Source organism: Cuculus canorus, chromosome 15 (assembly GCF_017976375.1).
Source record: "Cuculus canorus isolate bCucCan1 chromosome 15, bCucCan1.pri, whole genome shotgun sequence".
NCBI lineage: Eukaryota > Metazoa > Chordata > Aves > Cuculiformes > Cuculidae > Cuculus > Cuculus canorus.
In genome coordinates, this window is record NC_071415.1 from 218,511 (window position 1) to 245,506 (window position 26,996).

At 41.3% G+C, this 26,996-nt stretch overlaps 2 protein-coding genes across 4 annotated transcripts in view; one reads left to right on the forward strand and one right to left on the reverse strand.

The window, feature by feature from the left end:
* Window positions 1-16,175, reverse strand: part of KATNIP (katanin interacting protein) — a 60,460-nt gene extending 44,285 nt beyond the window's left edge. The window contains exons 1-8 of the mRNA XM_054080758.1: window positions 16,047-16,175; window positions 14,507-14,583; window positions 12,482-12,651; window positions 8,039-8,124; window positions 6,348-6,482; window positions 3,857-4,118; window positions 2,413-2,562; window positions 300-463 (exon numbers count right to left, since the gene is read on the reverse strand). Coding sequence (XP_053936733.1) covers window positions 300-463; window positions 2,413-2,562; window positions 3,857-4,118; window positions 6,348-6,482; window positions 8,039-8,124; window positions 12,482-12,651; window positions 14,507-14,568 — 1,029 coding nt within the window. The 5' untranslated portion in view covers window positions 14,569-14,583; window positions 16,047-16,175. The remainder of the gene's footprint in view (window positions 1-299; window positions 464-2,412; window positions 2,563-3,856; window positions 4,119-6,347; window positions 6,483-8,038; window positions 8,125-12,481; window positions 12,652-14,506; window positions 14,584-16,046) is intronic.
* Window positions 16,176-16,194: 19 nt separating this feature from the next.
* GTF3C1 (general transcription factor IIIC subunit 1) overlaps window positions 16,195-26,996 on the forward strand; it is a 42,449-nt gene continuing 31,647 nt past the window's right edge. For 2 of the 3 annotated variants that reach the window (XM_054080748.1, XM_054080750.1), the window contains exons 1-9: window positions 16,195-16,471; window positions 18,234-18,443; window positions 18,741-18,917; window positions 19,753-19,896; window positions 20,464-20,560; window positions 21,047-21,170; window positions 22,878-23,036; window positions 23,753-23,868; window positions 25,403-25,727. In XM_054080748.1, the coding sequence (XP_053936723.1) occupies window positions 16,251-16,471; window positions 18,234-18,443; window positions 18,741-18,917; window positions 19,753-19,896; window positions 20,464-20,560; window positions 21,047-21,170; window positions 22,878-23,036; window positions 23,753-23,868; window positions 25,403-25,727 (1,573 nt within the window). In that variant the 5' untranslated portion in view covers window positions 16,195-16,250. The remainder of the gene's footprint in view (window positions 16,472-18,233; window positions 18,444-18,740; window positions 18,918-19,752; window positions 19,897-20,463; window positions 20,561-21,046; window positions 21,171-22,877; window positions 23,037-23,752; window positions 23,869-25,402; window positions 25,728-26,996) is intronic. The other variant, XM_054080749.1, reaches the window with a different exon arrangement.

The following is a 26,996-nucleotide window of genomic DNA, read 5'->3' on the forward strand; positions in this document are numbered from 1 at the left end:
AAATCACACATTATCTTGTTTAAGAAGCTTCCAGAATGAAAATGGCTCAAATGGGCCTGCAGCTCTGCATTTGACAGCGTAGACACATAATGTGACTGGTCTATCAGTTGCTCAGTGATTCCTGAAATCAGGTGAGCTCTGTGGGATGCTATCCTGAGGAAGCAAATTAAAGAAAACTGCCCTATGGAAGAGTAATACAAATTAAATTACACTTAAGAGGCATCACCATTCATTCATAAGCAATCTCAGTGTGTTGTAATTCATGGGCAGTTTGCTACTTGATCTGTATTTTGCCATACCTTTTGAGGGCTTGTGGAAACCGTCTGCCTTTGCAGATCTCTCTGCAAGACTTCATTTTTAATTTGCATTGCTTTAACTACAGCTGAAACTGAATGATCAGGATCCTTCTCACACACAGTCTTTCGAGTTGCTGAAAGCAGTCTTTCTGGCTGACTTAACGGCCCTGTCACCAAAAGAAGGAAGGGATGTTTCTTTGTCCAGACATACAGGTATGGAATATTACAACAACACACATTTGAAACATCTGATACAGGGCTTTGCTAGCAGTCTGAAACCATCTCAAGTGAGGCTGAATGGCTCCAATTTGGTTTTATATTAAGATTGCAGGCCACACCTACCTTAAACCGATAAATGGGGAACATAATTTTTATGCTTTAAGATTTTTTGTATTTGCTTTGTAAAGGTATTTAATGGAAATGCCTTTTAAGAGGTCATTGAAAAATAAATATATATATAATTCCAGCACAGCAGAGTTTTTCAGTGCAACTGGGGTGTTTGGCTATTTTGGAGGAATCTCAGGAGCCTTTTAGTAAAACAAAGGAAGTTAGGAGTTACTGCTTTTGCAAGGCAAAATAAACAACTTTATGACTTAAGTAGTCATCAAAATACCCATATGCATCCCAGTCTCCCCAAACATCACAGACAAATAGAAACACAGTTTATAAACATGTTTAAAAAAGGAAATAAAATTTAACAATGGAAGAACTGAGATTGAACTAAAAGAAAAGCACAGTGGTTCTATTCAAGGACTTCAAAAGTCAAAGGAAGAAAAGAGATCAAAGTTGTATAGACACTAAGATCAAGTGAAAATATTGAAGAACAGGTTGATACGCAAGCATGCTCAAATGCTGCAGTACGATTTACTAAGCAGGTGAGTAAAATGGCAGTGGATGCTGGTAACAAAGTCTAGCTTGAAAAGACAGGAAGTTAAAACTGAACTGAGATTTGCCGGCCTTCAACAGCCTTTGCCATCTATACTCCTAAAAACTTTCAACAACTATTAGTCATCTCCACAAACACAGGGATGGAATAAAGGCCTTTTCATTTTTCTGTACTATACCATCCCCCTGAAATGGAATTAATTTAAGGATTTAAAGTGATAGTTGGACAGCAGCAGCTCTAACAAGCACTACTATAACCTGAGAGAATGCTACCCACATCTTTGGAAAATGGTCAAAGCAAGCATCTGCTCTGACAGATGGTGGGTGAGGGTCTCAGGAGCTACAAAGAGGATTTATTCTGAAGCCAAAAACAATTAGCTTCTTTTCCTCAATTTGGTTTTATGCCAATTAAGAAACTAATATTTTGACTTTTTCAAAACTGTTAGCTTTATTGCTTTCTTGGGACATAGTTGGATTTTGGTTTTGTTGAAAAGACTGCCTTAAACGCAGAGTATGGCAAGTCTGAAAAATTAATTTCAGACCTTTCAAAACGCAACTTCCTCAGACTTGCTCAATTAAGGACAAGGACTGTATTGAAATAACAACTGCAGCCATCCATGATTTCTGCCCCTAAGTTTGGGGGTTGGGGTGTTTTATCCGTCCAGATAAAAATCACACCTTAGCAGCAGAATTAAAATAAAACAGCAGTGCCTTCAAAATAGTGTTCTCCAGTCCAGGAAAAACATTTTCCAGTAAAGCACTAGATACCAGCATATTTACCCAGCACTGGAGACTGATCTGCAGTGTTCAAGGTGTAATGCACTCTGTTAAGATCTTCCACCAAAGTGTCAATTGCTGATTCTGAGAAAACACTTCTGTTAATACCATAGGCAACAGATCTCCATAAGGAAACTGGGAAACACAGAGCAAGCACAAGGACTGCAAGGCAGAGGGAAAAGCCTATGCTGCGGAAGGAAAAAGAGAAGGAAGCTAGTAAAGGTGTAGCAGAAGACTAAAGTATACGGGCTCTCGACTTTCACAGAATTTTACACAAGTCAAAACACTCAAGGTGCTAAAAACAAAAAAAAAAAAGTCAACACAAAAAAAAAAAAAAGGAGAACAGCAAAGAAGAAGCACATAATGACAGATGTGTACTGAAATGACATCTGAGCCAGAGGGGGAAAAAGCATGAAAACTCTTCTTACTGACATTATACATTCTTATTCCTTACTAGAACAAATTCTTTCATGTCTTTCCTGCTGCAAGAACTCAGCAGAAAGTGGCCAAGTGGTTTTATTTTTTACCACGTTTGGTCTGACAGGAATGTACGTTTCAGCATTATCTCTTCTTTTTGCAGAGAGAACTCGTACTGGCTTCACTTCTGCAAGACAGTAAGGGAACAGAAATAATCAACTTCAGAGATATTTAGGAACCGCCAGTCTGATAAAACTTACTGGATTTTAAATGATAAAATTCTGCCACTTTAATTATGCTGGCATAGTTAAAGTGACAAGCTTCATCCTCCCTCTCACTGCTACGGTTCTGTTGATGCAGCAGTACATATGCATGGCTTGCACTGACTTAGTGAAACAGAATAAAACATATCATTATAAGGTACAAATATACCTCATCTGTACAGTTATTTACCTGCATTACTGTCAAGAAAAGCAAAAATAATAAAGAAGTCCCAAGTTACTCATTAACATAGTTAAACCAAAGTAAATTCTTAAAATACAGCCTAAAATGTTGTCTTATTTGGAAGCTGCAAAGGGACAGAGGGCTGACTAGTGTAGTTCACAAGAGTACTTCTTCACTTTTTCATTTGAGAATTATTAATGCCTCCTGTGTTTACATCAAAGCTTTGAAATATCTCCGTGGGAAAAAGTCAGGTACACTCCCAAAGATCATCTCATTGCTGCTCCATCCCTTATTCTTAACTCTTCTGCTGCTGCCTCTCCCCATTCTCACTCCATTCACCTCCACGATAATGAGAGGAACACATATTTACACAATTTGTTCAGATTGTTGCTCTTAATTTAAGCAATGGACTACTGATAAGGAAAAGAAAAAACAAAACAAAAACCCAACCCGATGAATGTACCTGAAAGAAATGGGGAGTGCATTTTGAGAAATACTGAATGCGGTCAAAGGTCCAGTTTTTGCCTGAACTCTTCTTTAACAAGCTGAAAAATCTTTGAGACATAATGACTGCTTTGGGATTTGGACATTGAGGTCTCCAAAGAAGACGACCTGACAAAAAGAAGTGGTTCATGGCCGGATAGATTTCATTTCTCAAATTAATAGATCATCATCAATGAATAGCACGTGCTATGATGGGAGGTATCCAGCACCCAGGATGTGAAATGGAGGAAGCTGAGACTGGCAAGATTCGGCCGCCTGGATTACTGCAAAACCAGTTCACAAATATATTAAAAAAATAATACTCTCGTGAAAAATCTTCCAGACAGTCTGAGACAGTCTTAGTTCAAGTGTCTATGCCTGGCGATGCAAGCAGGTTAACCAGGGCTATATCTTTGTCTTTGCAGAACAAATTTTGCTGAAAAGCATGAAAACTCATGGAGTAATCATTAACCAGCAGCAATTCCCTTAAAACTAACACTCTCATAGAATTATTATGATAGCACTGTAGTAGTGTATCATAAACTGAGACTTACTGCTTTGATCCTGGTTCAACTCCGACACAGTAATGGCACCAGAATCAAGGCCAGAGCATCTCCCAGCATCCTGATGTTCAGAAGCTTCTTCCAGCAGTGATCTATTGCTATGCAGTTGAAGGCCCCCAAAGCTTGTAATCGTTTCCTCAGTGGGAGAGGATTCTGAAAACGCATCCTCTTCAACAGAGTCATAATCATCACTAAGAGAGTCTTCTTCCATCCTCTTCTCTTCTATATCGAGTTGTAAGCTGCTTCTCAATTCCTGGTACAATTCAAAACAGATTTGTCAAAAAAGCTCAAACACGTATTTTAAAATAAACCAACGTGACAGCCTCTCCCTCCCCTAGGAGAAAGAAAAATCTTCTCCTGAACTCAGAGCCATGATGCAGCTAAAACTATTCACACTTCTATGTCAGGTCTTCACTCCTCTGATAAGGACTTGTAAAGAAAAATCATCCTACAACTCCTTTGTTCCTTCTCATCAGAATCCTTGCAGGAAAATTCTGTAGGCCAAGGAATCTTAATATGCAAAATCAAATTTTGGGAATAAGTTGCAAAAAGGAGGTCAGAGAAGGCAAGGGCATATATTTTTCCAGTCTCACATATTTAGATTGTCATATCTTTTGGTTTGCTATATGAAGGCCAGCTGCAATCCAGACTTTCCAAACGCCCTCAAGTGACCGCAAGCTAATGTAATAGCAACTTTATAAGTAATTGGACAGATGATAATAGTCCTCTCATGTATACGCTTGTACTTCAAAAAACAGTAGAAAAGACTTGTGGTCCAATGGCCTGAGCTTCCAGTTTGCTCAGAGTTTTTTAACTGGACACACTGTAAAAGGATTTTATGCAAAAACTGACCTATTTTGAAATTCACTGTTGAAAAAACTGCCCTGCCTCTCTCATCATATGCCACAAACAGTACAGATAATACTGGAGAGACTTTCAGGTTTGAATCATAGAATAGTTAGGGTTGGAAAGGACCGTAAAGATCATCTAGTTCCAATCCACCTGCCACAGGCAAGGACATCCCACTAAACCAGGCTGCCCAAGGCTCCATCCAACCTGGCCTTGAACACCTCCAGGTATGGGGCAGCCACAATTTCCCTCAGCAACGTGTTCTAAGGCCTCACCATTCTCATTGTGAAGCTGTCATAAAATTGTCATATGCAATATCCTGAACGCATGTTTTTCCTACTTTGTTGGTATTAAGAGTTTAGAGATAAGTACAGGTAAGCAAACTGCATGAGTAAAATGAAAACCTGAAGCTACAAATGAACTGTGACAGTTTATGTTCAGTTTGCAATGAAAGCTTCAAGCTGCTCTTCTGCTACAGATTGTGCTAACTGCTACACTTGTTAGAAAATCCATGTTGACAGAAACATATTACAAAGAGCACGCAAACTTAGGTTGAAAAGAGGTTGTAAGCAACCTAAGGCTGGATATTGAGCGTATCTTTATGACAGTCAAGGCTAGTATTTCTAGCTGTTTGACAAGGAATCGTACAGGCTTTCATTTAGTTTGAAACCTTATGACATCTACATTGTAAACAGATATTCAATAAATGCATTATAGCTTTAGGAAGACCAAAAGTATTTCTGTCTGGGATACAAAGAAAAGTGGGGTCTTGGTTTAAAATTATTAGCTTACTACTTACACATAAATGATTATAAATATCCCTCACTGTAAACAAGTTACTGGTTTGTAGAATAAAAAAGTCATCGGCTCAAAAGCAGCACCAGAAAGGTAGAAAGATGCTAGCTAGGAAAATAGTTTTGGGAAGTTTGTCTGATGTCGGTGGTAAGATCTGTAGACAGTTTCACATGTAGATGCTACTCCACTACCCAGAAAGCTTTATTGATGTGATTAATTCTTTCGGCAGGAAAACAGCCAAATTTTTGTTCATTTGTTCCATTTCTTTAAGAACAGGATACTTTTGAAGTGTGTTAGAACAAATTGTGATTGTGATTAGTAACCAAACAGAAGGCTGAACTGTCAAACAATGCAGTCAATACAACAACAATCCTTGATGGAATGCAACTGCGTTGATTATAATAATTTTAAAACTTTACTCTGACTTCTGTTAGGTAAAACAACAGCGCGCAACAATTTCAGCAATGTTATTCAAACCTAGCTTAAACCCAGAGAAAGTTGTTGTTTCAGCTGCCTCTAAACTGACAGCCCAGACTGACATTCATGTGGAGAACCATTAAGTGATCAGAAAGAATCACCTTGATTCTACCAAAGAGAAATAGTATTCTTCCTCTTTAAATTAGGACTTAACATGCTATAGCATTGTTGACCAAGATTAGATTAAAGTAGTTTTTCTTTTCATTTTTCACTTTCTCTATGTCACATATCAATGCGAAATCGTCTCATGCAAGAGCCACTCTATACTGGCTTTGCAAGCTCCAGCCAAGACCAACACCTGAGCCCGTACAAATTTCAGTTCACACGATCATGAGCAACAAAAAACAACTGCCAGTTGTACCTGGGAGCAATGGAGAGTATCATCACCATTTGTCTCTACAGTCAAGCTTTCGTAAGGTTCAAAATCCTCAGAGTACTCAAGAGGAGGTTTAACGTAGAGTTTACCCCCCCTTTCGGTTTTAATCTCCACAGTTTTCTGTTAAAAGAAGAATCCAAAGAAATTAGACATCTTTTGTTCTATCAGCAGTACAAAAAGAATAATCATCACATTTTACATAACACCGAGATCACGCAAGCTTTTTTCCTCTGTGTTCAGGTGGAGGTTTCTGTCCTCCCCGAGCTCACCTTTGGGCTCCTGCATTATGGTTTAAATGCCCTGGTCAAACTCCCCAGCTCCTGCTGCTAGAGTGGGTCAGGCCCAGCATCCACCATGTGTTTGGCACCAAAGTGAGCACCCATCAGATTCACTCCCTCATCTCATCAGGGGAGGGAAAAAACAATAGGATTGGGGACACAGCAATCACCAATGTAGCTGAAGTGGAATCACTTAAAGCCCAGGCATGTAAAGGAGTGCTGGAGAAATGGACCCAAGGCAAAAGCTCTTATGCCTCTTCTGGAGGATCGGCTGGCCTTGTGCCTCTCTGAAATGCATCTACACTTGCAGAGAACAAACACATGTGGAACAAACAGGAGGAGCTGGAAGCCTGTTTAGTTACAGGGCTAGGACTTCACTGGAATCACAGAGATATGGTGGGACAGCTCACAAGACGGGAGCGCTGCGATGGATGGATACAGGCTCTAAGAAAGACAGGCTGATAAGGTGAGGAGGAGTTGTCAGCCTTTGCGTAACGAAGAGCTGGAATGCATGGAGCTCTGCCAAGGAACAGGTTAGGAACCAGTCAAGAGCTTCTGCCTCAAAACTAGCAGGTTTTGGTGATTATCTGCCCAAAAGGCAACATCTCAGGGCTCAATGAATCTAGAAGATTCTAGAGTGTGTATGTGCTTGAGAAGCCAACAAGCAAAGGTGCTCTGCTGGAGATGTTGAGAGAGCTGTGACTCTTCAGAGCAGGCTCAGGGGGATCTCGTCAGTTTGTACAAATACCTGACAGTTATCTGCTCACTGACAGGACAAGAGGCAATGAACCCAAATTTAAGAACACCCATGAAATTCCAATTGAACAGAAGAAAACAAATTACTGTAAGGGTGATAACACACTGGAAAAGGTTTCCCAGAGAGGTTGTGGAGTGACCCTCTGTAGAGGCACTCAAAACCTGACCAGACAGAGTCCTGGGCAACCTGTTCTAGCTGACCCCTGCTTGACCACAGGGATCAGATGAGATGATCTCAAGAGTTCTATTACAACCACAATATTCAGTGATTTTTTGTATGTATGAAATGGCTACGTGAAATAATTGCAATTTTTTTGAAGATGAATTCCTCTTGTGTATAATATAATGAGGGGCAAAGGTTATGCCATAAGCATTCAAGCACAAAGACTTCTTGCCTTTGTAAATGTGAGACAGGGCTGCAAAAGTTGTCCAAATTAATTTGGTTTATTTCATAATTAGGATGCAATCAAAGTATGCACCCTGTCAGTTACTCAAGCATGGCTAATGAGGGGTAGAAGATTTGAGAAACTCGTCTTTCCACATCAGAGAATTTGAGTACTCTAAAAGACAACAAAAGAGAAAGCAGAAAGTGCATATACCTGATGGAGGACAGAGAGAGCCAGTTCCCTCACTGTTTCTTACCTGAAGCCAACCTTTACGTTGTATTTTGCTTGGTGCACTCCGTGTGCCGCCCTTTCGCAACTCACTCTCTTCTATCTGGGCTGCTTCTTCAGAACGTAGAGACAAGAATCAGAAAACAGAAATACGGTATTTGACAACATACACCTTAGTTACGCCTTAGTTCCTGTTCTTCCCTGCCCCCTAGATGAGGACAGAAAGCAAGTTTTTGACATGTGAACGCTATCAACAACTGAAAGGGCATTCCACTTCAGATACTGGCAAGCTGTGTATTAGCAGCAGGAGTTTTGAGCTTCTTCAGGGACAGCCGTCATCATACATATTCAAGAGAATAAATCACTTAAAAGATAAGTTAGTTTAAGACCAAATGAAGCTCATTTGACATGAAAGTAAATGTCCTAGAACAGAAGTGCAAATCATTCTAACTCCTAGCTGAGTAGACAGTAAGTTGTTTTAGCAAGTCAGCTGAGCCCAGAATCTGTACTACTGAAGGCAAACTGATAGATAGGGTCCTGGGCAACAAGAGGTGATATGCTGGCTTTACAACAGAATTGTGTGTATTTACTCTCAAACTAAGGAAACATAAGGTATTAACAGATTAGGTATTTAACATACTGTAGAGAACACATTAGGTATTTAACATACTGTAGAGAAGAGTTCTTTGTGTCCAAGCAGTAAATGAAAGACAAACAATCATTTTCCTTCATTTCTACAGCAAGGAAGAGTTGGTTTCAGAATGCCTGCAAAAATTTTGTCTATGGTCAAGCAGAAATAAGGGTCCCTGTGCCGAAACAATCCCAACTTACAGTAGAACAATGGATTTTTGAAAAGATGCTTTGACAGAGGCAAACACCTTGCAGGTCACATCAGTATCCTCAATGGAGGAAGGACACACCAACACTCTCAACAGCACCCTAAATAAACGCATCTCATTTCCTATGTCCAAGACAGATTTACAGCTTCAATTTCTTCTCAGTGGAGAGAAATAGCTGATGCAAAACCTTTTTTCTTTAAGTCATAATTTAATAGTCACCCTAAGCCAGCAGAAACTGGCACTAACAATAAAAGAAGCAGTTGTCCTACAAAGGTCATAAAATCAGAGAAAGATTTAGTTTAGAAGGAACCTCTTGAGGTCACTAGTCCAGCTTTCTACTCAAAGCAGGGCTTACTTCAAAATTAGGTCAGGTTGCTCATCACAACTCTCAATACCCCTTTTTTTGTTGGGGCTGGACAGTGTCACATGTACCTGTGCAGTGACCTGTTCAGAGAATTGATATGGGCAAGTTTTAACTGAGGAAAGATATAAAAGAAAGATTACTTTAAATTGTAGTCACTTGTGCAATCTGTTTCATCACGAGGTTGTATAAATGCTGGTACAAGCAAGAGAGAGCAGGCACAGGGCAGGACCATTCCTAGGGGAACAGTGCCTTAGAGGGATCCTAAAATTAGAGCAAGAAGAAAACTAGGTTGTTCTATTGCTTCAGCACAAAGTATCCATCTCTTAGGTCTGAACAGGTGAAAAGGAATGGACTTCTCCAAGGAGGAAATGATATCTAACATCTTGTTTGGGAAAACAGCCCTTCCAACTAGAGCCCCTGCTACTCTGTTAGGCTATGCCTAAGTAACTCCAGAATTACTTAGCAGTCATTAACATTTGTACTAATCACTATGATGCTCTTCTGGCGCTAAGGGTAAACTGTCTTGAGATTACAGTGCCAGAAGTATGGTCCGATTCAGTCACTGCTTTGGGACAGAACCAGAAGCATCTTTCACTTTCAGTCCCCAAGCAATCCACCTCTGCTAAGTAACTGTCAGAAGGCCACTCATATTTTCTACAAACGTATGCAGAGAAGCAGACAGGGTAGGACTCATGCTACCACTACTGAGTATTTGGCTCTCAGAATTGTTTATTTCGTGATGGATTCATCAACCAGGTCTCTCTAAACCATGAAAAACAGTAGTTCAAACTCCAGCTAGAAGCTGATGCAGCTGAGCTACTCATCTGTACTACAAACACTACTTTAGAACAAAATGGGATGGATGGGATGTGAATACCAACCACTATCCGTTTCAGCACACACTGGTGTTATTGCCTTGGAGACATGAGCTGACAGTGCGTATTTGAGTAGCCAGGAACTGAGTAGTACCTCATCAAAATATTAGTCGTAATCAAAGGATACCCTGTGCAACCTCTGAGCCACGTCTTTGTGACCACACCAAGAGTCACTGCAAGTACTTACACGGTTATGAAACTACATCTGGGTTATACACCCTAAGAGAATGCAGCACATCCGAAGACCAGCTTCACTACCTTATAATCCCATCATTTACTTCAATTAATTTACCAAGCCTAAGCATAAAAAGTTTATAAATCACTGTTATCATTCATTATTCCTAGGGAACATAGACAAAGAAAATAGTCCAGAAAAATATATTTATGATGACACTTTCAGGAACCACAAAGAGGGATTTGTGTCCATTCTGTATTATTAAGTACCACACATTCCTAATTTTTCAGTGAAGATAATCCTGTAGATGGATGCTTTAGAAGTAACAAATGATGCGATAACTATCATGGGAGATGGATAAGGAAGAAAATTCAGTGCTGTATTTCAGCTAGGAATGATTTCTGTACGTGAAATCATATTCAATCACTGAGAAGAAATGCCTCAAAATGAAACAGACCACAAAATTGCTCAGCTAGTACCCCCAGGCAAGAAGTTTATACAGATCACCAATGACTCCCACGCTGGACTCTACTGGTAAAATCAAATGGAAGAAAAAAAAATGACAGGATGATGATTTAGTTGATATCTCTCACTGCAGCTACATATTTAAAATAACATCATCAGATAGCTAACAAACAGCAAAACATCAAGTTCTCTTCTGCAGAGATATTGTCTCTAACTTGATGCACTGAGGAAGGGAACAGACTGCCACACTGAAGTCCTTAAAAGTGCCAAAGACAAGCCAGGTGTCCTACCTGAACTGAATCACATGGCATTAAGCAACCGTAAACACAACACAACCAACTTTGGTTCAGCTTAGAGATGACAGCTGCACAGCAGAACGTTAAAAAGAAATTTCTCTTGACACAGTGCTATTACAGCTGCTGCCACAATATCCCTATTGCAATTTTCGGACCAAAAGACAAAGATGTTGTTTTATACCCTCTTCAGCTACCGAAAAGTATATAGTCCCAGTGCAACAGAGCACACCATTTCCTTCTTTTTCCAATAGCCAACAACATGAGCTTTTTCGCATCGCTACACACAAGCTTTTACTTTTATACAGAACAGTGAATCTAGGCAATGACCTGATTCCCCTTCACCATCCTGTCTTACCTGCAAGAAATTCTACAGCAGAGAGCTAAGCCTGAACACATCGAGACTTGAAAACAAACAGTACGTGCCCAGTGTAGCAGGGAAACAAAGGAAAGAGAGATCAAGCTTAGAGTCATTGCTACAACAGTTAGAAAGAAGAGTTAGTTTCCAGTATCATTGAGATTAAAAACTTTCAATCACATTGAATTATCATACTAAGTAATTTCTTAAACTCTTTTTCTTCATTTGTAAGTAAAAATAAAGCTTAAGCAGACCCTATCTACACGGCAAGAGATTAAAAAGACACACTCCAAAAGAGAGGTTGCAGCAAGCATGAGGATAACAGACTAAGGTTGGTAAACTGCATGGATTTAGCAAAATCAACTTTATTTTCATTATGCTAAACAGATTAGAAGGCCAATAAGCTCACACTTTATACCCTCATACATGCAAAATTATTCCTGTCACTACAGTGTTCTCTGTGACTAACAGACCTAAATTAGAAATAAAACGTACATTTTTAAATAAAGCCAGCTAGTCACTGGCAGAAAATAGTAGATTTTCTTTACTTCAAATATTTAAATAAAGATTAGCTGTCTTTAAAAGGCCACTATTCTGTCTTGAACATAATTTACGAGCTTAATGCTGCTATTACTGGATATAATTTGATTATAGTCTATGTCATCAAATGTCATTTGTCCACAGGAATCAGATGTGGACAACCAGACCAGATAACATTGCAGTCCATCAGATCTTAAAGTCTACAAAGAGTGCCATCTATCAAAGACATACAACTATTTCACACTGGCAGTTTATATACATTTATAATCTTCCAGGTTTAATTATAGCTGTCTAATAAATGGAGAGGGGAGGAAATTAAACTTTGGAAATAGTTAGGAATCAACTCTAAAATGAACAGGGTGTTGCAGAGATCGTTCCTTATATACAACCAGAAGTACTCTGATGAAAGAGTTGCACAGAATTTCATTCCACCAAGCCCAAAAGCTACTGACTCTTTATCAAAGCCTGAACAGTAACCTCACCAACTGAACTACAGCTCTGAAGAGTAAATGTTTAATACAGTTCTAGACTGCAATCTCTGTAACACTCTCCTGTAACTCACCATTTGTCCTGGTGGCCCTCGTCTCACTTCTAACGTAGCCACGGGAGCTGATTTTTCTGTGGTTATTTCTCAGCTCTGAATTAGCTCCATTGAGATACAGAGAAAACCCTTGTTCTAACTGCTCCAGTTTGATTTGTATAGGGTCCTTTCTTTTTAAGCATCTCAGTAGCCTGAAGTAGAAAGCACAGTAATTCCTCCTCAGTGCATATACAGATAGCCAGATATAAAATAAATAAAAAAACCACACAACACCACAAAGCCAAAAAATATGTTCATAGTGGAAATAGTAATTTCAGAATATTGCACCTAGGAGCTGTTCCTTCCTTCTGAGTACCCACACGCTTTGACAGGTAACATTTGATGAAGCCTTTCCCTTCTGAGATTTTTTTTCCATGTTGTTTCCCATTTCACGTTATTTTTTCTATTTGGCATTTAGTATATTTGACTCTTCCTGGGACTTTAGGAGTTTTACTTAGAATTTCAAAAAGCTTTAAAATGGTTGAGGTTTTTTCCCAGGAAAATAATGAGAAAGAAAAATATTATTTGTGATTTGAAACCTGAGGGGGGACCCTTTCCCAATCAATACAGCAGTCACAGATACCAGAAACTTAAATCTTGGTTAAAATAATATCTAATAAAACAGCTTTCCTCAGGCTTGGTATCAGTAAAACACATTCCCTCCCTCTCTCAAGTCTCATCTTTCCTCCCTCCACCACAGGTTATACTCGGCCCACCCTAATTCCTTCAGTGAGGTGACATCCAGGCCAGAAGTTTGAGGCCATGGAAGCGATAATTTCCACTTGCCCCTGCACAGTGCTTCCTGGTCTCTCGCTGTTTCCAGGGTGGGTCAATCCACAGGCTGAAGTCCCCCAGGGGTGTATCTGTTGTGACACAAGTCATTTTCCAAGAGCGTGACTCCGGCCATGCCTCCAGCCACACCCCCAGCAGTCCTCTGGGCAGCATTCCTCCACAGGAGCACCCCGCTCCCGCAGCCACCACTCTCTTAAATCCCCCACCAGGCTCCTCCAGCTGGTGATGTTCTGGCACATGATGGGCTGTTTCTGTCAGCGTTGGATCCAGCAAGAGCTGCTCTGCAGCCCCTGCAACCCAAACTGCCAGTCTCTGCAATGCCTGAACACATCCAACAAGTCCATTCCACAAGTTGCCATCTGCTTGTCGTGTTGTAATTCAGTAGCGCTTGTTTCCACCAAAATTCAGAATTAGGGCTCTGATAATAGGGATTCAAGTCATTTCCATCATTAAATAATATGGTTTTCTCCTTTCCTAAAATGGCTTTAGGAGACTATGCAGAAGAACTGGCTGTTCTTCTAACACAACTGTGGCTTTTGTAGTTTTTTTCACCAAATTATTCAGTTTGCCATAGGATTTGGATAAAAATGTTGTGGCATGTGGTAAAGGAGGGAATACAGGCAGAAAGTTCTGTAGACCCTGCTGAAGTAGCTTCTGAAATTCATCCGGATGGGGTATAGCAACAGGAAGGTTCATATGAATAAAGATTAAAAGAAACGTTTTAAACTTGTCTGAAAGACACTAAAGTTTGCAGAAGTGACCTAGACATCCTCAACTCCCACTGTGGCAGAACCTGACTTTGCACTTTAACTTCAGCAGCTTTTGCATGCAGTTTTCTGTATTTCTGAAAACGGAAAAATCTTGCCTCATAACAACATCCCCTGCGATGTCAGCTGCAGTTACTCTTGAACCTAGAACCTCTTGCTCTAGAAACAAATCTTCCCTCTAAGCCATGGAAGCAATAAATATTTTATTAATAAATTTATCTGTATTTTAAAATATGCTGAAGACATAATGTAATCCGCTCTATCGATAAAAAGTTTGACGTACCTAGCAAATAAAGTAATCACCCGAGTGCCTCAAGAGACATCAAGTCACACTTTGCGTTACAAGTTTAAACTAATATTCACAACTGCTGAAGTCAGGTAGTGCTGAAGTCACATTAAACAGTACACAAAAAAATATTACATACTCAATAACGACTCTGTATCTTACCGGTTTCTGTGCTGAAGGGATATTAAGTATTCGTCATGTTTTTCATCAAAGTCAGTCACCATGTCCTTAACATACAGCTGAAATGCAAATATAATCATCATGCTGAAGTACAGAAATGAGTTACTACGGATTATTAATGGGTTTGCACCCTCAGCACACAGGAATGCTATAAAATGAAGAAAGGTCCTCTTTCTATAAAGCATAAAATGGTCACTGTAGTAAACAAATTTCCTGACGACAGAGGAAACGTTACTTGCCGTGCTTCCTTCTCAGAATTCTTCACAACCTACCGAAGTGCCTAAAAACACTAAAAATAGAAGGCATATGCTACTATGACTTTATAATCCCATAATTGACAAGCAGGGCCATTCTGGAGCACCAGCTGAAAGGGCCATGGTCAAAGCCCAGCTCAGAGATGATTTTCATAGAATCATAGAATAGTTTGGGTTGGAAGGGACCTTAAATCTCATCCAGTCCCATAGGCAGGGACACCTCCCACTGGATCAGGGGCTCCAAGCCCCATCCAACCTGGCCTTGAATACCTCCCCGGGTGAGGCACCCACAGCTTCTCTGGGCAGCCTGAGCCTGGGCCAGGGCCTCCCCGCCCTCACAGGAAAACATTTATTCCCAAACTCTCATCTAAATCTCCTTTCTTTCAGCTGAAAACCGTTGCCCCTCGTCCTATCCCTTTACTTCCTGATCAAGAGCCCCTCCACAGCTTTCCTGGAGCCCCTTTCAGTAGTGGAAGCTGCTCTAAGGTCTTCCCACAGCCTCTTCTCCAGGCTGAACAATCCCAACTCTCTCATGATTTTCCTGAAGTGTTCCTACTCCTGTGGTCAGTTAATGCAAGAACAAAGTCCCTACAGAGGACACATTTCAGGTGTTTAACTGAGATTCACCTCGCTTGCTCTTTGGGAAATAGGAATTTTCCCAGCAGTTCCTGCCATATATCCCAGATCTGTGGCTGCAAGTTGTAATAAGGCACCTCCTACACACTGAAAAGTTTAAATTTGCCACCAAACCATTTACTTAGCTCTGTACCACAACGTGCAACTCTGTTTTGATCTGAGCACTGGAGCACCTCTGCCATGAGGATGGGCTGAGAAAACTGGTGTTGTTCAGCCAGGAGAAGGAAACCTTAGAGCAGCTTCCAGAACTGAAAGGGGCTCCAGGAAAGCTGGGAAGGGACTTTTAACAAGGGCATGGAGTGATAGGATGAGGGGGAATGGCTTTAAATTGGAAGGGGGAAGATTTAGATTAGACATTAGGAAGAAGTTCTTCATGATAAGGGAGGGGAGGCCCTGGCCCAGGTTGCTCACGGAAGTTGTGGCTGCCCCATTCCTGGAGGTATTCAAGGCCAGGTTGGATGGGGCTTGGAGCCCCTGATCCAGTGGGAGGTGTCCCTGCCCACGGCAGGAAGTGGAAATGAATGGGCTTTAAGGTCTTTTCCCACCCAAACCATTCCATGACTTTAAGCTTAAATTTACCACCAAGCCAGCTCTGGTATCACCACACGCAAACTCCGCATTCACTCTCTTACCGGTCGCGCCGCGGGGCTGAGCCGGCAGCGCCCCGCCTGCGCGGGGAGACCCGGGACAGGTGGGAAAGGAGACGGAAGGCAAAAGAAGGGAGAGGAGGGAAGGCCCAGGCCGCGGCGCCGCTGCTCTGTTTATGCGTCTCCTTGGTTACCGTCGCGCACGATGACGTCACTTCCGGCGCGCCGAAACCGGCCGCGGCAGCAGCGATGGAGGCGCTGTGGTCGGTGCTGGACGAGGTGGCGCTGGAGGGGTTGGACGGCATCACCCCCACCGCGCTCTGGCAGCGCCTGGGCAGCCGCTCGCCTCCCTTCCCGCTGCCCTTGGAGCCCGCGACCCGGCAGCTGCTCTGGGCCGCCCTCTGCGGCCGCTCCGACCTCCGCTTTTACCGCCTGCCGCGCCCTCGCCCGCCGCTCCGCCTACACGACCGGTGAGGGCGGCTCCGTGGGGACGGCGCTCCCCCTCCCTCCGCAGCCACCGGCGGGCTCGGGCAAGGCTCTTCCCGCACTCCTGCCTCGCAGCCGTTTGGGCTTTGCCGAAGGAGCGGGTTTTGTAGCCCCCGAACAGCCTTGGCGGGGTGGGAACAGCCTTGGCGGGGTGGGGTTGGTACAAAAAGTGGTTACTGCTACAGAAAATGGAATGTTTTCATAGTATTATGGAATCGCTGGGTGGGAAAAGACCTTTGAGAGCATCGAGTCCAACCGTAATTTCAATTTAAGTTAAAGTAGAGTTAAGTTTTTATCCAAGTAACTGCGTCTTTTTAAGTCTGACAGACTGGCCCTCTGATAATGTGGGGGTTTTTATAGCATGAGGATTTTTTTCCAAATAGTGTTTTTCCAGGCTCTTCATTCTTTTGGAAATAATAACATCTTGTGTTCAGTATGATCTGTGCTGAGCAGGTGTTTCTTCTGTAATCATCTCTGTTTGCAGCCTCTCTCTCTCTCAAATGCAAGGTCAGGCAGAACTGGCTCCAAAGCTCCAAATCAGCAAGAGTTTTGACTGTTGTGAAGTTCATAATAACATTAGAAGTAGACCTTGGAAAGTAATAGAATAAGATTTCTGGGAAAATTTATCCATATGCATGTGAGTGAGGGGTCCCTTCTGTCCCAGCTCTTGTCTCATTGCACGTGATTGATGGAGATCCTATTGCCCAGGCCTGATAAGGGATACTTTCTAAAACTCCAACCAGTCTTAGAGAGGTTATTTACCTGCATTTTTGTTGCCATGGTCTGAAACCCTGCTCCTTAGGAGACCCCTCCAGGAGTCCTGGCTGGATTTCACTTCTAGCAACTGTTTCCACTTAGAGGCAGGCAGAATTTACATGTCCCGAGTTCATCAGTGCAGGTGCAATTGTTGTTTTCCTTGTCTGTAACTGGTTACTCCCACCACTTCAGTATCCTTGAATTTTTTAATAGTGTATCCTAGGCCAAATCGAAAGAAGCATTGCAAGCGAGTGGAGGGAGGTAATTCTTCCCCTCTGCTCCGCTCTGGTGAGACCTGTGTCCAGCTCTGGAGCCCTCAGCGCAAGGAGGACATTGACCTGTTGGAGGGGATCCAGGGGAGGCCATGAAAATGATGCGAAGGCTGGAGCATCTCCCCTGTGAAGAGGCACTGAGAGGGGTGGAGATGTTCAGCTTGGAGAAGACTCTGAGGGAACCTTATTGGAGTCTTTTAATACTTAAAGAGTGCTTATAAGAAAGATGGGGTAAAACTTTTTTGCAGGGCTTGTAGCAATAGGGCAAGGGGTAATGGTTTTAAACTGAATGAGGAGAAGCTTAGACATTAGGAATAAATTTTTTACACTGAGGATGGTGAAACACTGGAACAGGTTGCCCAGAGAGGTGGCAGGTGGCCTGGAAGCATTCAAGGTCATTGGATGGGGCTCTGAGCAACCTGATGGAGTGGAATATGTCCCTGCTCACTGCAGGGTTGTTGAACTGGATGACCCTCATGTTGCCTTCCAATCCAAACCATTCTATGTTTTGATGTGCTCCATGCATTACACTTGCTGATGTGGTTCTGTCGTACTCAAGGAGTGCAGCTCCACTCTTTGTGCTTTTCCAGTTCTGGAGTTTCAGAAGAGTTCCACTTTTCCAAAATCTTTGATAGAGGTATCAGTATTGTTTGTGACAGTCTTATGATTCCAAATGCTCCTTGCTTCATTAAATATTGGCTCTCTGCTTTTATTTCAGATATGAAGAAATAGACCCTGAAACAGGAATACTGGAAACCAAAAGAGATCCTATTCTTACAGATGATATTTATCCTGTCCACATGATTCTGGATAATAAAGATGGCATACAAGGTTCCTGCCAGTATTTTAAAGAGAGAGTAGACATCACTGATCAAATAAGGACAAAGGATTTGCAGCCTTGTTATACTTACACAGAAGCTGTTGAAAAGTGAGTGAATCCCCATCCCCGGAGACATTCAAGGTCAGGTTGGGTGGGGCTCTGAGCAACCTGATCTGGTTAAAGGTATCCCTGCTTCTACAGGGTGATTGGACTGGATGACCTATAAAGGTCCTTTCCAACCCCAAGTATTCTATGAAATCCTTGTATCTGGCATTAAAAGATTTTTAACTTAACTTACAGTCATTACTCAGTTTGTGCAGGTTATATGTTGGTGGGGGAAAGTGATTGAGCTCTCTGTTTTTATGGAACTAGTAATAATTTATTCTTTTTCATTCTGTTTCTTAGATGGGGAGAGAAACTGGTCATTGTTGCTTCCCAAGAGCAGCGTTACAGAGCTTTAATAGGCTGGGAAGGGGACCCTGATTTAAAACTCCCTGATTTCTCCTACTGTATATTGGAACGTTTAGGTCGTGCAAGGTGGCAAGGAGAGCTTCAGAGGGACCTTCACACTGGGGCCTTCAAGTAAGTTTATATCTTGGTATGTGAATTAAATTAAAGCTAAAAAGTTTCCACTGGTTATTTGTAAAGATCTGTCCACTGAAGGATTCCTGTGTATTGATTTAACCGCCTCTCTGTATTGGTGGCGTTTCATTCTTACTTCCAGGAGTGCTTGCTTCTTGGAGCCTGTGTTGCTGGAAGTATACTGATACCTTCCTTGAGTTCATTCTGCTACCTGGTATTTTCTCATGGGTTGACTATTGGGGCAGTACACAAGTTTCTAATTTGTGGAAGCTCTTTTTCTTCAAATTTGGGATGGAACAATTCTTCTCATTTCCTTTTCTAAACTGCTGAGTAAGCATCTTATCCCACCCGAGTTCTGGAGAGATTCTTGGATGCCCAGCTTTGCCCTGTGTGACATCTTCCTGTGTATGACCTGAGTTGGGAGCCTGAGCCACCAACTCCCAAGCTAAACCCTGCATCCTGTTGATGGAGGAGCGTTATGCAGCCTCTTGGAGAAATTCTGGTGTTGTATTGTAGTCTTGGACACCATTAGTGTTCTTGTTAAGGATTTGCTGCTTTTAGGAATTGCAGCATATGTAACTTGAGATTGGGTTTTGCCACTTAGGAAGCTCTTTTAGGTAATAAAGATGGTGGGGGCAAAGGGAAAATCCTTTCTGGATATTTTTCTGTCAGTTCAGCAGCAGAGTCAGCTCACCGAGGAGTGCCATGAATAGCAGAGCTATTACAAAGGTGGCAGTGAGTATTGTGTAGCCAGGAGTTGGAACGAGAGGATTGAGAAAGAGGGCATGGGGACTCAGTGTTGGTTCAGCTGGATATCTTTCCATCTTTTCTTTAGAGTGGATGCTGGAAAAATTCATTATCACCGAAGAGTATTGGACAGAAATGGTCTCATAACAATGCAGTCCCATGTCATCAGACTACCAAATGGAGCACAGCAACACTCAATTCTTCTACTTCTGACTCGCTTTCATGTTGATAGGTATGTGCCACTCAGATGTCTTAAGGTTCAGATTGTCACCCCTTTTATTGTGATGAAGGTTTTTTCTGTTGTCACAGAACCTGCAAAGTTTCCTGGTTTTGTCTCTTTTCAGTTTCTGTATTAGCTCCTCTTGCAGATGCTGGACAGTTTAAAGCTTAACTTGTATTGAAACTGTAAACAATAGGCTATTCAAGTGCCTGTCACCTGCCTATATAAGCATAACTCTTCTTATTATAGCATTAATCGTACTATTAAATTTGAGCATTCTCATTTCAAACACATTTCTAATACATTTTTTGTTTTCCTACCTTATTTATGATTAGAACTCGTGCTTTGTTGGATTGCCGATGAAGTAACAGCCTGGGCTAAGTCACTGCTTCCTCAGTTGAAGTCTCTTGGTGACAAATTCCCTCATATGCTATTCACAGAAGGAAAAGCAAACTAGTTCCTAAAACAATCTGAGAACACTTCCCTTTCTGTACTGACTGACACTTTGTAAAGTCACAAATTGTGTTTTTAAAGTTCTGTGCATGCTTGTATGTCAAATAATTTTGTTTTCTTGGTTAGGAGGAGTAAATATGACATCCTGATGGAGAAGCTCTCAAGTATTTTAAGTGCTCGTTCAAACCGCATAGAAACATTAGGAAACCTGAGGGAAGAACTGGTGAGACTCATTTCTCGCTTTCATATTTTCTCACTCACATGGCATCTAGATGATTAGTCCCAAAGCCAGTCATTCATACTGCCTGTTTTCTAAATTTACTTAATATTTTGGGGTAGAATATCAAAAGAAGGATCTTAAAAACCTACTAGATCAAGTTACTGTTGCTGTCTGTCATAAGGAAAGGGTTCTATTTGATCCACGGCTTCAGAAGAGTTTTGGCAGATATCGTGCAATCCATAGTTGCACGATGTTGCAGCTGGTTGCTGCTGCTTGTTTGCGTGGTAGAGTTAGAGGAATAGAACACACTCCAAAAGGATCTTGTGCTGTGCCTGGTGTCTGCACTAGCAGGCTTTTAAGATCCTCCTCTGACATCCTACCCCAAAATACTGTGTTTTAAGAACAAGCAGTATGAATGTCTTTGATACGAGACACCTAGAGGTGAGGATTTGGGTCTACAATGACTTTTGCCATTTCTCTTTGCATTAGGGTCTTTGCGAGAGAACTTTCAAACGTCTCTATCAATATATGATGAACGCTGGGCTAGCCAAGGTAGTATCCATCCCATTGCAAGATATACACCCCGATGGAGGACCTTACAAAACAAAGAAAGGTAACTAAACCCATATTTTTTCTTTCTCTTAGTGTAATTATATTAATGCCAGTCTACTCATAAGCTTCAAATCTTAAACTAGGAGGCATGTAAGTGAAAATCTGTCTATGTAGTTATGTGGAGAAATATGGTAATAAAGAACACTGCAGTCACTTGAATTAAGCATTTGTTCCAGGTTTTTAAGAAATGCAGGCAGGCAAGTTTGTTTTGTATTGATGTAAGCTGGTTCAGTGGATTGTGACTGATAGTAGAACTGCTCAAGCGAATACAGAGAGTATGGACGAGGAGCAATCTGCTGACCTTTCAGGTTGAAGTTGAATCACGAGTCAATAAACTTCACAAAAATATCTGAAAATGTTATATAAAACAAAAAAGACCATTGCAAAATAAGAAGTCAAAAACCCAGACTGTCTTAGTTTTGGCTTTTGCTGAAAGTCATGAGTCATGGGTAGTTTAACACATTATCACCTTTTGAATTCAAAGTTAATAGGTTTGTAAGAACTGCTGATAACTTCCAAACAGGTAGTGGAAAGGCAAGAGGAGCACAAGTGTGTCATCCTTATATTGGGGAGCAGGGTTGCTACAGCTCCCCTTGAGTTGGCTGTCCCCACTTTCCTGTGAGATCCCAGAGGGTTAAAGTAGGAAGAGAGTACCAATGCACAATAATGTATTAAGATGCAGAATTGAATCATGTATGAGATTCTTGTGGCTGGTGAGCAGCAGTGTGTTGTGTCTTTGTATGTAACAACCTTCAATTTTGTATCTATTTTCATTGCATGTAATTATGGACCACCATACATGTCAACAAACTTAGGAATTCCCTCATTGCAGAGGGTAGGTTAGGCCTTTGGGCAGGAAATCCATAGTATAACTGATGTCATGTGTTGTGGAATCGGCAGTCAAGGGCTGAAAAGAACTTCTTCTCATGGAGACATTGAGACTATGCAACGTAGAGGCACATTTTACTTGTGCTGTAAGAGACTACTGGATGGAATGGGACTTTTCTCTGCTCCTTTTCTTCAGGCTGTTAGTTCCTTTCTGTATGCTTCCTCCAATGCGCATGCACACACATACAGGAGATGCTAGGACATACGATAAACTGACTGCTCCTTTAGGTCCTCAGAGTTTTAAATACTGGGAACTGGCAACAGCACCTGATAGGGCCCATCAACTGATGTCCACTTTGCCTCACCTCAGCAAGTGATCAGTCCTGTGTTAAGGAACAGTTTTGTGACCAGGTAGCTTATTGTAGCAGTTCTGTATTTTCAAATGTATGATTTTCTTCTGTTACGTGATTTGTGTTTATAGAAAGTTAAAAAAAAAATATGCTTTGAGTTTTATACCCAGTAAGATATCACAGTCAGATACATGTTCTGAAGAACACTGCTGCGGATCAGTACTCTTATCATTGATTTCCTTGTACTACTGAAATTTCTCCTGTTATTGTAGTGTTTTCTAGTCTGCTCATAAATCACAGTACTGGGCGTGAAGGTTTGGGACACCGCAAAAATTCAGCTAGTCTGTATTTTGACCAACTCATACATAGGGAAAAGCTGTTGCAAACCTGTCATAGAAATAAACAGCCGTCTTTGATCTTTTGTGTTCCCCATTGCGCTACTGCTTTTTCATGCTGCTGAAAGAAATAAAGTGGTTTAAGCACGCTCACACGCCCTGCATAAGAGTTGTTACTAACTTTTATGTTCACAGGGACTGATGTCATGGTCCGTTGCCTTAAATTACTGAAGGAATTTCGGAAGAAAATGGAAGATTATCATGATGATGATGATGAAGAAATCATCACTAAAGCTGTTCTGCCTGTGGATATTGTTTGTGAAAGGGATATGCTCACCCAGGCATATGAGCTAAGTAAGTGATGTAGTAATACATGCTGAAGAATTTTCCCATTGCCTTCTTTCTCCTTGTATGTATGAAATAAAGGTGTATGTTGTGAGGTGGAGGGTTGAGTTCTGATTGCTCTTTGGGCATCAAAGTGTCAATTTTTCATGGAGAAGATGAGCTTTAGGCTCAGATTGGACTGGAGCTATAGGTGCTGCCACCTGTTAGCCCTCCCTGGAAGCTTGTCAGCTATTCAATGCCACCGAAATAAGACAGCCCAGTTTCTTGGGAAGGGACACAGGGCACTGCTGAGACCTTTGGCAGTCCCTGGCCTGAGGGTAGAAACGGGGTGTTGTGGTGGGATCTGGAAAGGTGATGAAGAAAAGCGTTCCTTCTTCTTCTACTTCTTTTCCTTTCATAATGGAAAAATTAATATCTGACTATGAAAAGGTGTCAGGGGAAAAATTCCCCCCTGCTTTTAATCTGAATTTATTGCTGTCAAACCTAATTCTGCTGGGGCACTTGCTTCACAAGTGCCCCAGCAGAATTCACTTGTGCACGGTATCTGACTGTAGATTGTATGTGTCTGTGAAAATGTCTTCAGTTGTTAGTGCTGGATGTTACATTTGATATTCTGACATGTACAGTTATGCAGAGCAAATATAAACGCATATACAAATGAATGTATATCTAATTCGCTCAGATTATTTCCCTGAGATGTCTTCTGGTTTTTCTTTCTGAAAAAGTTGAAAGTAGGGGAACCAAAGGTATTTCTCAGGCAGAAATTCGCTTGGCTATGAATGTGGGGAAGCTAGAATCAAGGATGCTCTGTCGCCTTCTGGAGAGGTACAAAGTTGTTAAGGTAAGATTAAAATAAGTTAAATAAGGTACATGTGTAAACTGATGATACAATTGTGGTTACTGTGGTAGTACGTTATAACATTGTTAGTCGCAGACAACAGAAATGACAGGGATTTGAGAATTGATAGTGGCAGAGTTGTGGTAAGATTGAAAAAAAGTGAATTTATCTGAAGAAAAGATATTGTGACAGGTATACAAGAGAAGTGTTCAAAAAGTACTGGAATTTTAACCTGGGGACTAGCTCTCATTGTTAGAATGTAATTGACTGCTCTTCTTTTCTTTGTTGTTCCCTGGTTCACTGCCTTGACGTTTAATAGTTCTCTGACGCAGAAGTGGTTTACGTTGGTTGGTGGCTGGGTGCTTAAGTAATAAAGTTCAGGGAAAAAATGCCCGTGGCCGCATATTTGCAGTGTGTACCGAGCACGCATTCTGGTGATCCACACCAGCTGGTGGGATTTTGCTGGGTGCTGCTTGACAGCATTTTGGAGGATCGCTGTTCCAGCACTGTGACGCAGGTCTGCCTTCTGAAAAGAGATGGGGCAGAGAAACTGGCCTCAACCCTGCTTCATCTGCCCTCAATCACTTCCCAAAGTCATTCACTCTAATCAGTGGTAACCGGAGTGGCCTGGGGCCTGTAGTTTGTGGAGATGAACATAAATGTCTCTCAACACAAAACAGCCATTTTGCTTAATTTTTGACTCTCAGACAACATCAACTTTGTAAGATCCTGTACTGAAGGATCTTGTTGGAGACCCTCTGTATATTTAAAATCATTAATCTACCCGCCTTCTGAAAATACCAGTAAATTCTGGGGAAAAAAAAAGTTAATTTTTTAGAGGTTACGCTGATTAAACTCCTTACTTCCAGATATTTCAGTATTTTTTTTTTTTTAATTTCAACAAGCTGAACAAATCCAGTTGCCATTTTTTGCATGTACATACTTTCCCCGTTCCACAAGGGCAGGACAATTGCCATATTCCTTCAATAGAGAGTTTTTTTACTAAGATCTTGTCATTTGATAAAAAGTTCTGAAGAATTAAAAGCGAACTATATAAACCGTTAGAATATCTAAAAATGTACTTTTTCCTCAGTCAGCTTTGAAGATGAGGTCTTTCCTTATTGATAGGCCAAGTGTTCGAGCTTGAGGCACTTGAAAGTACCTGTTGTGGTAGACAGGAGTCTAATTCACGCTGGAAACTTCTGCATAGTAGTTATTTGTGAAAAAAATGGTTTCCAGTCTGAATACATGTATTTTGTTCTTCCTAGACCATTCTACATCCCACGCAGGGTAGGCATTTTGTTCTAGTATGCAGGTAATGCAGATATATTTATTTTTCAAGTATGGAATTTCTTTTGATTTCTGTATGTTAAGGTTAGTCAACATTTTTATTATTTTGAAAAAAAAGCGAATGATATCTTGTCTTCTTGATGTGATGGGAGAACAGATAGAAAATTTTCCCACTGTTGATGTAGGAGAACAGACTGCAAGAATGAAGAAGTAGAGTGGCAAAATAACGTTCCAACTATTTCCATAGGGTTTTATGGAGGATGAAGGTCGACAGAGGACAACAAAGTATATTTCGTACATTTTTGCAGAGGAGAGTGATTTAAACCGTCAGTTTGAGAGAGAGAAGGCTAGGAGTGAGCAGTTAGCTACAGTGACTTTGGCTCTGGTGCCAGAAGATTCTCCACCTGTGGAAGATGTGCCTCCTGGAGAAGACGATACTTTAGTCTCAGAGTCTGACAATGAAGAAAAAAGGAAGGATGGCAAGAAGAGAAGAAAAAGTCAGAAGGCCAGCCCTGGTTCTCTGTTGAAATTAAGTTTCCAAGATGATACCCATCAGTCAACACCAGCTAAAGGTAGAGCATGACTTGGGAATTTGGAAAGAACTTTGCATTTTTCTTACAGATCCTTTTATTAAAGAAAAAAGTCATATGCTATTAGCTTCCACTAAAGCTTTTGATCATGTATTTATTTTACACTTAATTGTTTACTTCCGTGCTTTTTTGATGTTCTTTTTCCACTAAAAATGTTATGTTTGGAATACTGTGGATGGGGTAGTCCCTGGAGGAAGTTCATAGGACTAAGGTACACTGTGGTGTTTTTGTGTGCCAAAGAATGTTTTAATCGCCAGTCAATGGGAAGGTCCTTGCCCCTGTGTCAGTTCTCTGCTTTTCCCATGCAGATGAGCTGGGCTCACACACTCTGCTGCTTGGATACTCAGTTATTTTTGTGGTGGCTTGAAGAGCTGAAGTGATTCTGCAGAGAGTCAGACAGTCTCAAACTGTTGCAAGGCAGGGGGCAGGACTGTGTGGCTAAAAACGAGCGCAGCAGGCAGTCTGTGGCAGTGAGCAGTCAGGTTGACTTAAGCTACTGAGAGAAACACCATCCGTGGGTAGATTTTATAATTGCCTTGGGTTTTCAGTGATGAACTGACAAGGTATCTGTCATGGACTGCTTTTCAGAATATCTTCCAGCTCAGACTGTGTCCATCAGAGCGCAGCATCTGGGTAGAGCTTTAGCTTTTAAAGTTGTTGAAGACTTCAGAAGGGATTCGGACACACTTTGTTTCTTGAAACATTTAATTTCTTCCTCAGTGAAGAAAAAGTCAGGTTGTACCTCTCGTTAAAAAGCATCATTTAATTCCATTGGATGTATAAATGACATCTTAGGTGTGTGGAGGCAGCACAGGAGCTGATGGTCCAAACAGTTAACATTCTTTTTAATTGTAACAAATAAAAATTTTTCCCCTCTTAGCAGTGTATTTTTCAGTTGGAAATGTCTGGTATTGTGCCTTAATCTGTGTAAAATGTCTTTGTTCATGTACTGATGCGAACCTTCAAGCACAGTGCATTTACGTAGTCACGCTGACTTCTCTGAGACCAGATAAGGTGGTGACTAACTACTCTGAAGTAGCAGCAGGCTGAGGATGACTTGACCGTACTCACCTAAGCCCCTTGTAATGAAAATGTCCTGTCTTGGCTCCTGAAGCTAATTGCTTTGTCTTTCTCTTTAGTGAATTGGAACATCTTAACGTGCAAGCTAGGATTTGGGGAACATAAGTTAAAGAGCATATGTTGGTTTATATTTTTTATTGTATTTATTTGAACTATTTGAATGTTCCTGCA